The 14,192-nt window shown below is 36.7% G+C and overlaps 1 protein-coding gene across 1 annotated transcript; it reads left to right on the top strand.

Moving 5' to 3' along the window:
• The first annotated feature begins 499 nt into the window (after positions 1 to 499).
• Positions 500 to 13,824, top strand: LOC135085582 (brain-specific homeobox protein homolog). Its single transcript, XM_063980354.1, has 5 exons — positions 500 to 818; positions 5,743 to 5,850; positions 7,479 to 7,637; positions 13,190 to 13,248; positions 13,692 to 13,824. The coding sequence occupies exons 1-5, from the start codon at positions 500 to 502 to the stop codon at positions 13,806 to 13,808; spliced, it is 762 nt and encodes a 253-aa protein (XP_063836424.1). The 3' UTR covers positions 13,809 to 13,824.
• The last annotated feature ends 368 nt before the right edge of the window (positions 13,825 to 14,192 follow it).

The raw sequence follows: 14,192 nt of genomic DNA, 5'->3' as shown, positions 1-14,192 counted from the left end.
TTCATAATTTTCACATTTATCACTTTGACCGTAACATATCCACCCCACCCCCAGCCCCTTGGGGCGGGATAGGGGATGTAAACGCCCCTACACAGCAGTATTACCCCGTCTGTGGAGCAAACGAGCCGTTCTGCCAACACAAAATTAAATCGATTAAAACATTTTGTTGGACCGCCACCCGATTGTGGTTTGCCGCGAAAATTAATCGCGCGTGATCTGTGGCGATTTAAATTTTTCGAATCTTTTTTTTTATTTTCGGAAAAGGGAGTGTTTGGAGGTTTTAGAAAAATGTGGTTTTATGTGAAAATTAAATTGTGATCGAATTTTAAACAGTGAAAAGAAAATCTAGTGCATATTTTTCAATTATTTAGTGACAATCAATACTACAGCTTTACGGAAATTTAAAAACTTTTTTGTTGTTTTTTAATGACAATTTAAAAAAAAAAAAAACTAAAATGTCAATTTGGAAAACCGAACGCAAATACCGCTAAATTGAAAAATGGAACAGGAAACGAGAAGTGAATCGCCCATAGACACTAATAGACAAGAGCAGTCCACGAAAACCTCGTTTTTGATCGAAGACATTTTGTACAGAGGACAACAGAACAGAAATTTGAAGACTCCTGTAGCAGACACTAGGCGGAATTATGAATATGAAAGGCCTGATCCGAAGCCCTATTTTCCTGTACCAAATGAAATAAGACCTCACGTGCCCAGAGAAGGGTCGTACCTTCAGGTGGCGATGGGGGCACTTGGAGCTTACTTACAAACGCCTAATACTTATAAAACTGTAGAAGCGCCGTATTTTTTGTCACAAGGTTTGTACCTACTTGCATTTATACTATACCTACTTTTTGCACTACACAAAACTAACTTACAAGAAATATGACATTGGAAGAGCAGTCGCCCGGCAAGCGGAAGGTCGTGGGTTCGAGTCCCGCCTTAGGCAGTTCGATTTTTTCAAGTTGTTTATTTAAAATTTTGTTTGAGAAGCGACTCAATTCGCTAAGAAATATTAATAATAGTTACCTATGACATTGGATTTGGCACAATTTAACCAGTCTTATCTTTCCGATAACTCGTGACAATTAAGTGAGCAGTTGTTTGAAATAAAAGGGTGAAATAGTGGAATTATCTTCCTCGTTAGGTTTTGATTATACCCTGGGCATCATTTTTTGTGATGACAAGATTTTGTGTTACGGAGAAAACGGCGGGCTATCTTTTTAATAAGTTTTCGTATCGCGCCGTATGAATTTGATTCATAGATTTTTTTTTTATGGCAATCCGCGCAGTAACGTAAGTGCGCCTATTAACGACCCCCCAAAATTTGTAGTCTATTACCGCCCTATTTTTCTTTCTTTCATGAAAGACATAATAACCGGTTCCAGAAAACACGTTACCTAAAAAATATCTAGATATGTTTATTGACTATCAAAACGATTAAAGTTTGTGTTCGTAAATAACCAGTAAACGGAGTTATTTGACATTAATTGGGACGCGCCCGCAACGGGCGCACTTTTCATACTGACGCGCTCCCAGCTACTTAAGGTGCACCTTGTTATTAATTAGCGATTTTAACACATTTAAAATGAGTATACCAACACGTTTTTGCATAACAATATTAATTCGTACTTTAGTTTCCTTAATAAAACTTCAATATAGCCCTCTCGCTGTATTTTTGTCGCTTAAATACAATTTTAAATAAGGGCGGTAATAGAAACACTTTTAATAATTTGGTTCCTAATAACGACCCATGGCGTTGTTAGAATTTTGATAACGTTTTTTATTTTAGTATTTATATCTTTAATTACGCATTTAATCTACATTTTGTTATCTTTCTCGATTCATAAGAATATTTCACATAGTTAAATCAATTAACGCCATATGTTAACTGTCATAGGTTTGGCATAAAACTGCAATGAACATTAAAGAATATCTCTAATAATGTATGACAATAGATTTTATAAAAACCTGTTAAATTCTAATTAGTACCTATTTGATATAAAATAAAACCAAATAAAAATGACACTTCACTGATCACGTCTTCATTAAAGTAGATATTTTAGCTGGTTACTGTTTTTTTTTACGGTCGCTAATAGAATAAAGTTATATTCATACTTAATTCTATTACCGCCTCATAACTATAACGCCACCTGCGAAGACTTATAAGCCTTTATTTTGTATATAACTAACATTTATGACATGACACCAAACCAATCATGCGTTATCACAACTACTATGTAACTTTTTAAGATCTTTTGAATAATAAAAAATAATTTAAAATAATTATACAGACAGTGTCCAATTGTCCATAGTTTAAATTAAAATACACAATTACACACAATTAAAATCAATCAAAAACTAATTAAAATTTATAGTCAAATTAAAAATAGAAATAAAATATTAAATGAAAATTAAATTTTATTAAAACTCAAATACAGTTTAAATAATGACCCCCACTACTCACTAGAACACCGGGTACCGCGTAATCAAGTATAATAGAGGAATTTTATTATTTTACTATTTCTGCTTGATTATTTATTTATTTTCGAGAAGCGTGCCTTTTCTCTTTTAATAATTAAAAAAAAAATAACTTGAAAAAAAAAACAAATTTAACTAAAACTAAAAGCAAAACAAATTTAACTTGAAAAAATCAAGTGGTTCCCGAGCCTCTGAGTGGGAATCGAACCCGTGCCTCTTGGAATATACCCAATTGAAGAGAAATATTCTTAGCGGTCGGTAATAGAAACAGAAAAAACGTTAATAGAAACACACCTCGTCTATAGGTCGGTAATAGAAACAACTGCTTTTTCAGATTAAATTGCTATTTATTAATTATTGTGTGATTGTATACTCATTGTTACTACTTGAATTCAAAGATTACTTCATCATTGTTATAAATAAATTAAAGTGTCTTTTCTATCACCACGTCTTATATCTAATTTTCTAACGTTTATCCGAAGACAGCTTAAACTGGCGGTAATAGGCGCATTTACGTTATTTCATAGAATTAGAAAATAGAACACTATTGTACGCCAAAAAAAAAAAAGAAATATTAAAAAGAGACGGCACTTATCGCTATGAAACATGAGAAAGTTTTTGTCTCCTATTGGATTTTTCCTTGTCGACAAAAACAATAATTGGTCAAATACCACAGTTATCAAAATTAGATCCGTGGTTTATTTAGCCTTGAAAAATACGATGTGAATAACAATAAACACCTTCTAACTACCTACTATTTAAGTTTAATTAACGGAAAGTAATAATTTTGCTTTGTAATTGCATAGTTTAATAAAAAAAAATAACTATTGCTGGCTATTAGGTAAAGTAATATGTGGCAAGGAAAGTTTATAAATCGAAAGAAGGAAATAGAGAAAACACAAAAATGTCGCGTTGAGACCAAGTTGAGACCCGTGTTTCTCTATTTTAAATGAAGAAAAACTTATTATCCTTCAAAAATTGCTTTGGATTGGAGCATTCAATGTATAATACTAGCTTTTGCCCGCGGCTCGCCAGCGAATTCTATCACAGAAAAGCACTCGTGTTCACCTTTAAAATATAAGATAAAATATGGGATTAATACAAAAATCTATTAATTCATCCTCACAAACTTTCACTTATAATAATAGTGGGATATAATCGTTATGCCCAACTAGTGCCTTGAGATAAAAAGAAATGCCCCAAAAACTCAGTCAAACTTTCAAAAAAGTAACTGAAATAAAAAATACTAATCCTAATTTTTGTGTTTCGCAAAAGCTTTTTTGCTACAGTGAAGTAATTTCGTAGACGTTTTCGTAGTAGTTACGACATTCCGTAGTATCTACGAAAATTCTCAGCATCTACGAAATATATCACAGCGTCTACGAAAATTCGTAGCAGCTACGTTTCGTAGCTCGTGTTCCACGTTTCTCTGGCGCGCCTCTAAAGTTAGTGATTTTCTTGCTGGAACCAAACTTTGATGATATCGATGGTGTCATTTCAAATATTGTAAGGGTGAAACCATGGGGTGAAAAGATTTCTTGCCGGGAAATTGAGGCGTAATTTAGCAGTTTTATTTCCTATTAATGTGTAATAAATGGTGTATTAAGTACTAGCGGCCGCCCGCGACTTCATCCGCTTGGATCCCGTTTTATCCCCTTAGGGGTGGAGTTTCGTAAAATCCGTTCTTAGTGAGCACCTACGTTCTAAAAGGAACCCCCATGCAAAATTTGAAACTCCTAGCACTTGTAGTTTCTGAGATTTCGTGATGAGTGAGTGAGTCAGTGACCTCTCGTTTTTATAGATTCTTCGTGAACGTAGAAGTCTTCGTGAACGTTCGTGTGTGTAAGCAAATGAAACAAAATAGTACAGCAACAACATTTCAAGTTCTCTCAAGAAGTCCGCGTTTTCAGTAAAGTGCCACATCTTTACTGAATTTTATTTATATTTTAATTTTATTAAACTTGACACTGGCTATATGCAAACTGAACACGAAGCCATAGTTAACCAAAAAAAGGTCAAAACTTGTTATAAAGGTGTTTTCTTTATGATATCGAGATAATTATGTATTTGAAATGGCATGAAAACAAAGCTTTTGCTCGCGGCTTTCCCTGTCTATCACAGTTTCGTTAAATAAAATATCAAAATGCATAATTATAATGATTTTAGTGTTCACTAAATTGATACCGCTTTCTAACGATAATAAGTCGCAACAGTTTAGAGGGTCCCTTAAAAAGTGTTACCTATTATGCAATTTTATGTGTTTTATTAACATGTAAAATTGTTAATGAAAAAATCTAAACCGCGTAAGATAGATGAAGGGGGTAAAACGGGATCCACGCGTACGAAGTCGCGGGCGGCCGCTAGTTGTTAATAAAATAATTTTCATTGATTAAACAGATGGTTGCAAATCGCTTCTAATTCGGATCTCGTACAATTTTGATTAGGTCTTTTTATGGGGAGAAAATGACTTTTAAAACACAAACATTTTTCGACTATATCCCAATCTATGCAAGAAATTGAAATATTATAAAGGTTTTATTGATATATTATTAATCATCACTAACTACCTACCTAACATACCTCTGAATAGTCACATACATGTCCAATTTGTTTGTTGCCGTTTTTATAAAATATAAAAAATGTTATAAAACAAAATATGTAAGTACAACAATTGGACATGTGACTATTCAGAGGAGGTGTGATTTGTTTGTAGGTGATCAAAGGACACTAAAATAATAATTTAACTGGAGTCCACTTGGATCACCGAGGGCATCGTATCCGTGGGTGATCAAAGGACACTAAATTGTCGCTGGAAGTCCACTTGATCACCTGGGTAACCAAAGCCAGGTGATCAAAGTGGAATAGACCTTTCTTTAAAACTACGCAAAGAATTTTGTCCGGGTCGCTAGTTTATTATAATTAGTAGGAAGTCGGATAGGGTAGAATAGGAAGATTTGGTAGTAAGATCGGACCCGGACCCGTACCCGGACCCGTACCCGGACTAAGTAAAGTGTAGGTATACCCAACATCGATGAAACAAACGCTGGCCGTAACAGCGTATTACACTTGAAAATTTCGACTGGTTCATCCTGTGTCTAAGTAGCTCAGTTGGAAGAGCAGTCGACCGGCAAGCGAAAGGTCGTGGGTTCAATTCCCGCCTTAGGCAGTTCGATTTTATCAAGTTATTTATAATTTTCAAATTAGTTTGAGATGCGACTCTTAACGCTAAAAATTAAATAACTAAGTAAAGTGTGTTTTCAGGGGTCCCGTACCACGCACTGTTCACTCCCTCCGAGCTGTCACTCTCGGCCCTCAAGCACTGCCGACGGAGGAAGGCGAGGACCGTGTTCTCCGACCCTCAGCTCACTGGTGAGTTAGACTATAGTTTTGTAACTATACTCCAGGGGTGGCCAAACTTTTGACCTGTGAGGTCTACTTATACTCGAAAATATTTCTTGCGGTCGACTGCAAGGTAGAGTTTAGAAAACATTTTAGCAGCAACAATACTACCACGTTACGACCGACCGAAGCGTGTGAGTACCTATATTTACAGGTAGATAGATAGTCAGTGTTCTTGGCGCGAATAAGTTCAGTTTATAACTCTCGCGGGCTACCAAAATGGTCTTCGCAGTCGACCGGTAGACCGCGGTCGACCTCTTGGCCACCACTGCTATACTCGGTGTAAAAACTCACAGTAAACGGCGTGCAATGGAGACAGCAGCCTATAGTTAGTTAACTAGTTAGACCTCTGCAGGGCAATCGAATCGCACTTAGCCTCTTGATTGGTCATTGCGATTTGTGGTTTACCTTCCTACTCCAACCACCCCAAATTCCCACAGAAAGCAATCTAGACCGCTGCAGACTTCTTGCAGCGATGCTGGTGATTGGAGAATTTGAAATCGTTGATCTGCTAAGCTTCTCACGCCATGAGCATGGACTGCGGCGTTTTTCTGAATTCATAGGCTGAGACAATACATATTGTGCATTTTCTTTAAACCTGCGACCATAATATTACCGTTGACATCCGCTTTTATTGATATTCCAGTACTCGTAATAGTGTAATAAGACTGTCGTATTCCATTTCAACTAAAATAATAGCGAATAATAGCTTTATTTCTATTAAGTAGTACAGACTTAACATTTTCAGCGGCTTCTTCACTAAGCTCACGCTTGTGTCGCAGCTGCCAAATAACACAACTCTAAAAGTAAATTAAAATAGAGAGACATGGGTCGTAATACAAAGATGATCCCGTCGGCAGCGAGTCTTTGCGTTGCGTATAGTTTACATGTGTGGTGGCTCGCTACTGTTCGTTGTTCAAAAGTTTTGATAGACATTACACTATCGTCTATCGTTATGTGCATGTACACGTACACACACAAGAAAAGCTCACTCGCCTTCATGAGTTGAAAGAACTATACAGGGTGTTAGGTAAATGGGTATATGAGCCGACACTAGCCCATGTCAACATGGTCGTATAAATGGTATGGTGAAGTCAGAAAATTGATATCTTCATTTTAATTATTTTAATTTTCATACAAATCGGATTTTATAAAATTTATTTTGTATGAAAATTCGTTCGTTCGTTCGTTTCAGCCAAATGACGTCCACTGCTGGACAAAGGCCTTCCCCAAGGTTTTCCACAATGAACGGTCCTGCGCTGCCCGCATCCAGGCTCTTCCCGCGACCCTTACCAGATCGTCGGTCCACCTAGTAGGAGGCCTGCCCACGCTACGTTTTCCAGCCCGTGGTCGCCACTCGAGAACTTATGAAACGTATGAACGTATGAAAATTAAAAAAATGAAAATCATAATATTAAATTTCTGACTTCACCATACCATTTATATGCCCATGTTAACATGGGCTAGTGTCGGCTCATATACCCATTTACCTAACACCCTTTATACATAATAAGATCACCTCATCTAATAAATAATCTCATCTTTAGTTTCGAGATGACCCTTAATGGCAAGACTATTAACTAGTTTTTCTCCACCAGGTCTAGAAAAGCGCTTCGAGTCCCAGCGCTACCTATCAACGCCCGAGCGCGTGGAGTTGGCTGGAGCCCTCAATCTGTCAGAGACCCAGGTCAAGACCTGGTTCCAGAACAGACGGATGAAGCATAAGAAGCAGATGCGGAAGCAGCAGCAGCAGAGAGGTAAAGTTTGCTGATAAGATAGCCTTTTGTCATCTCCAGTAGGCCTAGCTTTTCATCATCATCGTCATTTCAGCCACAAGATGTCCACTGCTGAACATACGCCTCCCCCAATGATTTCCATATCGCCCGGTTAGTAGCGCCTAACCTTTCTGCTACTATGAGATCGTCAGTCCACCTTGTGGGTGGACGTAGCACGCTGCGCTTTCCGGTACGTGGCTTCCACTCCTGGACCTTGCTGCCCCAACGGCCGTCAGTTCTGCGTACTATGTGCCCTGCCCATTGCCACTTCAGCTTGTTAATTCGTCGGACTGTAATTAATAGGACTTTAGTACGTTTACGGATTTCAACATTTCTGATTTGATCTCGTAAAGAAACACCGAGCATAGCCCTTTCTATAGCACGCTGTGCAACTTTGAGCTTCTATAATAAGAGGCCACCTTTTTGAGCCATTTATGCCATCAAAACTTTTATGGATTTTACGCGATAATCCCATACGTTTATCATCTAAAATCATCGATAAGATTATATCACAGCGTGTATTCTAGCCCGGCTGGACACTTACACGAAAATAGAGAATCGCAAGTCTCAACGCGACATTTTTATATGATACAGAAAAGTTTTACTTATTTCACTAAACTTAGGTTGGGTTGCACCATCTTACTTTAACTTTGACAAACTTCAAAAATCTGTTAAACTCCATACAAAAAACACCGGTTATCGTCAAAGTTACGGTCAAAGTTAGGTGGTGCAACTCAGCCTTAGAAAATATAATAATCACTTACCTACTTAATAAATTGCGAAACGATTGCTTTTCCGCTCGAACTCCATCCTTTGTAAGATTGACTTTCGCATTTAAACTAGCCCATGCTACAGTTTCTTGTAGGTCCATCTATCTACTAAACCAAAAAACTTGAAAATTGGTTTATTTAATCATAGACAGACATCTATCCTACAGACCTAAATCACTGCTTATTATAAAACCAAGTCTCTTTCCTCTCTGTCTGTCCCTATGTATGCTTAATCTTCAAAACAACGCAACGGATTTTAATGCGGGTTTTGTCTCTAAAACCACAAAGAAAAACTGTAGAACTTAAAAATTATATACTACGTGTAAAGTTGCAACAGTCCCCATACATATTGAGCTGTGAACCGAACCAAAACAATTATCTAAGAGAATGGTTCCAACTTCCAACAATTAAAACTTTGAAGGGTAAACTTGCCGGCACACGGTCTTTTGACTTGTTTGAACGAAGAGAGGAACCATCTTAGTTTGTTTTACATGTGAAGTTTAGAGAGAGATTTCTGGAATTTTACTAGCTTTCCGCCCCCGAATTCGCTTGCGGACTAATTTAGCTATTTTTTTTTAGTTTTTTGTGCTGCTTCTTCTCTGCACTGGCCCATTTATTGTCCCGAAGCAGTGGTAGAGATAAAGTAATATTTTACTTGGACGTGTAAAAGCCCTCTTTAAAAGCCTACTTGTTTAAAAAATAATGAGTTTAATTTCAGCCGCGATGTTTTTCTTTCTTCTTCTTTGCCCTAGCTAAGTATTTCCCATTATTTGGGGTCTCTTCGTTCTATTGGTTGGTTCTCGGTCGCGATATTGCAAAATATTTAAACAGCTCTTTTTCTCAACTCTCTCAGCTCTTTCTCGCAAGTCTCTCAACCATAAAAATACCGCCTTACTAATAATAACTATAAAGTTTCAATTCAGTAGTACCTATGTAATCAAAGACAGGTTTTCTCATACATATAGGGTGTCCCAAAATTTGCACGTCACACTGACACCAGAGGTAAATAAGCTTAAGACGCATATAATAAAGTCCATTTTAAAAAATAACTCATATAAATTTCTATGGAAATGAATAAATAAAATTAGTCATATTTTAAAACTTATGAAACTATGGACATATTAAGCTTGTTCGTTGCGTCTTAGACTCAGCTAACTCCAGTGTCAGTATGACATGCAAATTTTGGGACACCCTGTATAAACCTACTTAGTTCTATTGGCTATTAAAGGTAACCAACGGTATTAATTTAATATCGCTGAGAAAAAAATGTATTTCAGTGGAAAATGATTTAATTCCACGAATCCAATTCGTTTGTTTTAGTTCCAAATTAATTACCTCCAACCAACTACGAATCCACCTTGAATACGTAATTACAAACATATAAACGTAACGTTATAACGTTACCGTTATTTTAATATTCCGATTACAGCTCATTAGGTGTGCCAGCCTTTATGAAGCGAAGTTTAATCATTTTAATTAATCAATTACGAAAGGCTGGTAATTTCATCGAAGCGCCATTTTGTACGGTATTCTGGGAAGGGAATCGCTGTGTTTACTCAATTTACTAGCTTTTGCCTTCGGTTTTAATCATGGTTTTCAGATTTGTCGTTTATCTGAGTAATTTTTCAGTCCTTTCATATGAACCTTATTCGAGCTTCAAAGAATTTAAAAATTAAGCTTTTTGCAGCCATTTTCCAGATTTTGTTTCATATCGGTACTAATATTATAAGAGGTAAAGTGTATATTTGTTAAATTATAAGGGGTAATTTCGGGATCTATTAAACCGATTTTAAAAATTCTTTCACCAATATAAAGCCACATTATTGCTGAGTGTCATAGTATTAGGTTATATAAAAAACCGAAAAATTCCACGCGGGCGAAGCCGCGGGCGGAAAGCTAGTCGCTTATAATGTGTAAAAAGGGGATTTTTCATGGGTCATGGTAGCTCATCTTTTCTCTTTAATCTACTTAATATTATAAAGAGAATCTACTTATATTTTATTGTTTGTATTGACTAGGCTTCAAAATTACTGGACCGATATGAAAAATTCTTTCACCATTAGTAGATATCCTACATTTTTTCTTATAAACAAGATGGGACAAAGTTCGCCGGGTTACCTAGTGTATAAAGCTTTTGGTAACACAGTGTTACATTTTTACTTTTTAAAGTGTTCTAAAAAGAAAATGAGCGCGAAAAGGCGTTCTGACAGATAAAAATCCTCACAAACTCACAGAAAAGCTAGAATAAGATATGAATATCATAAATTGTATTTTTGTCCATTATTTCGTAAATTGAAGCATCAGCCAACACACTTCGTTCAGTAATTGACGTTGCAACCTCAAAGATTCACAAATTAAATTCCGCCATCTTCGGGCCGCAACCAAGACGTTGTCAAAACTTAGTTACGTGCAAGATGGCCGTCTTCGTTGCCATGGCAACCGCCAACGTCTTGGATCGCCGCCAAACGAATATCCACCTTGTAACCTGGTAGAAACGTCGGAAATGGAATGATAAGTGGATATTTTTCAAGCGTAGGGAGGTGCTGGAGGTGAAACATGGGATATTGAGTTTTAATGCTTGGGGTTAAAGGCGAAAATGGTGTGGTAACGGTAATTGAATAATGGAGTCGTATGATTTTTACGGTGGCAGAGGGATGCTACCTATACAGTTTTCAGTGTATGTTCAGTGATGGTTTATTTCTCGTAACCATTTGCTCACAACGAATACTGACAGATTTCATTGCTTGGTATTATACAGGGTGACTGAAACTAGACGCGCCATAGTAAATTCCTTAGTCATTTGCAAAATATTGGACCATTTACCCTGGGGAAATCTTTTTTGTTTGATCAAGTTAAAATAAATAACAACCAGTATCATCATCATCATCATCTCAGCCATAGGACATCCACTGCTAAACACAGGCGTCCCCCAATGCTTTCCATGTTGCCCGATTGGTAGCGGTCTGCCTCCAGCGCCTTCCTGCTACCCTTTATGATGTCGTCGGTCCACCTTGTGGGTGGACACTAGGGTGTCCCTTATTTTTCAAAGTTTTAAATTTGTAACGCATAGGTCTTAGTTTTGTTTGTTTGCCTCTAAAACACTCGGAAATAAATTTTTACTTTATTTGGAGTACGATAACCCGTGCCGACTTGCATCGGAACATGTTGTGCGGCAGTAGCGGTGCGTATTCGCGGTATTTGTCATTTGTTCTCAATTAATCTCGTGATTAACACCTATTGTTTGACATTTAGAAGATGGATGTGGAATTAAGAAGCAATAAAAAAAGTATTTTCTTAGTCGGGGACGTAAATTTATCAAATAATAAGCACAAAGTTACCGTTAATCGTCAAGTTTTTGCAGTATTTTTTAACATATTTTGCGAAGTTAATTAAAATGTTATTGAAAGCTCTAATCTCATCATTCGGGAGTGTATTATATTTTGGGAAAAGCTGTAAATCATACCAGAGCCTAACTGTGTAAAAAAAACTTGTCTATCTGCACCATGCTTGGAGGGAGTTGCAAGAAAAATTATTTAAAAAATTCAAGATTTATAAGCGCCGCGGTGTGGAGGATTTAAAAACAAATAAAATATTTTAACAAAAACAAATAAAACCAAGGCGTCCAGAGTGTTAAGGTGTAGACAAAAAGTTAGTTAAAAAAGTAGAAAGTGCAAGACAAAGAAAATTAAATAAATTAAAAATAGACCAAATATGTTTCGGAGGTTTATCGTCATATCTCACTACGCAAGATTCTATACAAACGCAAGGACATTACGACCAGCTTACCAGCTCTGAGGAAAGCCTTAAGGAACTCTTGACATCCACTTTCCAAGAGGTATATGAGAGTGTTGACAAATTGATTTCCAAAGCAGCTCTGAGCAAGTTTAGTCAACATCTTTGGTACTTCATATCAGAACAAATTGCCGTTTTATCACTCTTTGATGAACAAACACCGTCAATATTGTAGTAAAAGTACAAAGAGAGAGTATGTATGATTCTGGGAAGAGATACATTCCATCTGAAGAAGGTATGATTATTTCTATGGTAAATAGGACTTTGTACTAATTTTTTATCCTGTTTTTAATGAATTGATAATAATACTGCCTTATTTATTGTTGCTGGAAAACCATTGAGTGGTTTTGTGTCTGTCAAGAGTAGAAATTAATTTTCTCGATTGAAAATTGATAATAATTTCGCCCTGAGACACATTTCTATATGAGATAAAGATGTTGCCTATTTAAAGGCTAAAAAGTGCTTTCTTTAGGGTAGTTAATGATACAGCTGAAAGAGCTATAAAGCTTATGCAAGATTTTCATGGTTTGATCACTGCAAAGGAAGAGCAAAAGCTTTTTCTGCTACGCACAGTGTAGCAAAAATCAGGCCAATATTCAGAAGCATGGAAATCTGTATCCAGAATGTAAAAAAGGGTCCCTCAAAAGTAAAATATATTGTTTGATGTGTAATGTTATCTTCTTTTTATAAATATTTTATAAAAATTAAACATTTTAATTGATTTAGCTACTTAATAAAAGGGGTAAAACCAGCATTTTTCAAAATCTTCAGAGCTCGGTCGGCACGGGTTAATGTTGACGTAGGAAGATGAAATTTTGTATTTAAGTATGTCTGAGTAGTACTAAAAGAAATAGAGGGTATGCATTTCAATATCTAAAAAAAAATTTTTTTCGCCCATATAAGGGACACCCTAGTGGACACCCTATATAAAAGTTACCAATATCAATTCTCAAACTTTTTATTTGTCTACAGGGACAACAGGGATGGATTTCACCTCAAAACACGCGTCCCATCTAGCAGATAATAGAAAGGTAAGTATCAAGTTAAGTCGTAGAATGAAAACTTAGTAGGTACCTACCTAATAGTTAGGTAAGTAAATATTGATCCAACGTTGGTCCCAACCCCAACGCCTTTCATCTAAAAATAGTAGGTCTAGGTATTACCACCAACGCTGGGCCAAGCTATTTCTAGATCCACATTTTGAACGAGGGTCGTTGGAAATTGGCACCAATATTAGAGCCAACGTGTAAAACAAATTTAGCCTTAATGTCCAAAGACCGATCTCCACACCGGCGTTGACAGTTCAACTTTCCCCCGGGACAAACTTGACCTTCATTGGTTGGGTTTTTGTGGCGGTCAAGCTGTAGATCCTGGCTACACAGGAGTTGCAGCGGTGGGAACGAGAGGTGGGAATAGTCCCGTACACATTGGGGTATTACTTGAAGCCATGATTAAACTGGGTTTTTTTATTCAGGCGGAAGACTCGAGGATGTCCACAACTCACACGTCGGACTCAGATTCGGATCCCAGTGATAGCGACATCGACATTGTAGGGGAGCCCAGCTACACAAGATACCCTGGGGACACGTAGATTTGGATACATCAGGGATACCACTACTGTATAATAGGGTGTCCCTTATATGGCCGAAAAAAATTTTTTTTAGATATTGAAATGCATACCCTCTATTTCTTTTAGTACTACTCAGACATACTTAAATAAAAAATTTCATCTTCCTACGTCAACATTAACCCGTGCCGACTGAGCTCTGAAGATTTTGAAAAATGCTCGTTTTACCCCTTTGGTTATGCAGCTAAATCAATTAAAATATTTAAATTTTATAAAATATTTATAAAAAGAAGATAACATTACAGATCAGACAATGTATTTAACTTTTAAGGGTCCCTTTTTTACATTCTGGATACAGATTTCCATGCTCCTGAATATTGGCCTGATTTTTGCTACACTGTGCGTATA

Source organism: Ostrinia nubilalis, chromosome 29, assembly GCF_963855985.1.
Source record: "Ostrinia nubilalis chromosome 29, ilOstNubi1.1, whole genome shotgun sequence".
Lineage (NCBI taxonomy): Eukaryota > Metazoa > Arthropoda > Insecta > Lepidoptera > Crambidae > Ostrinia > Ostrinia nubilalis.
Note: the sequence above shows the minus strand (reverse complement) of the source record. Positions and strands in the feature narration are given on the sequence as shown.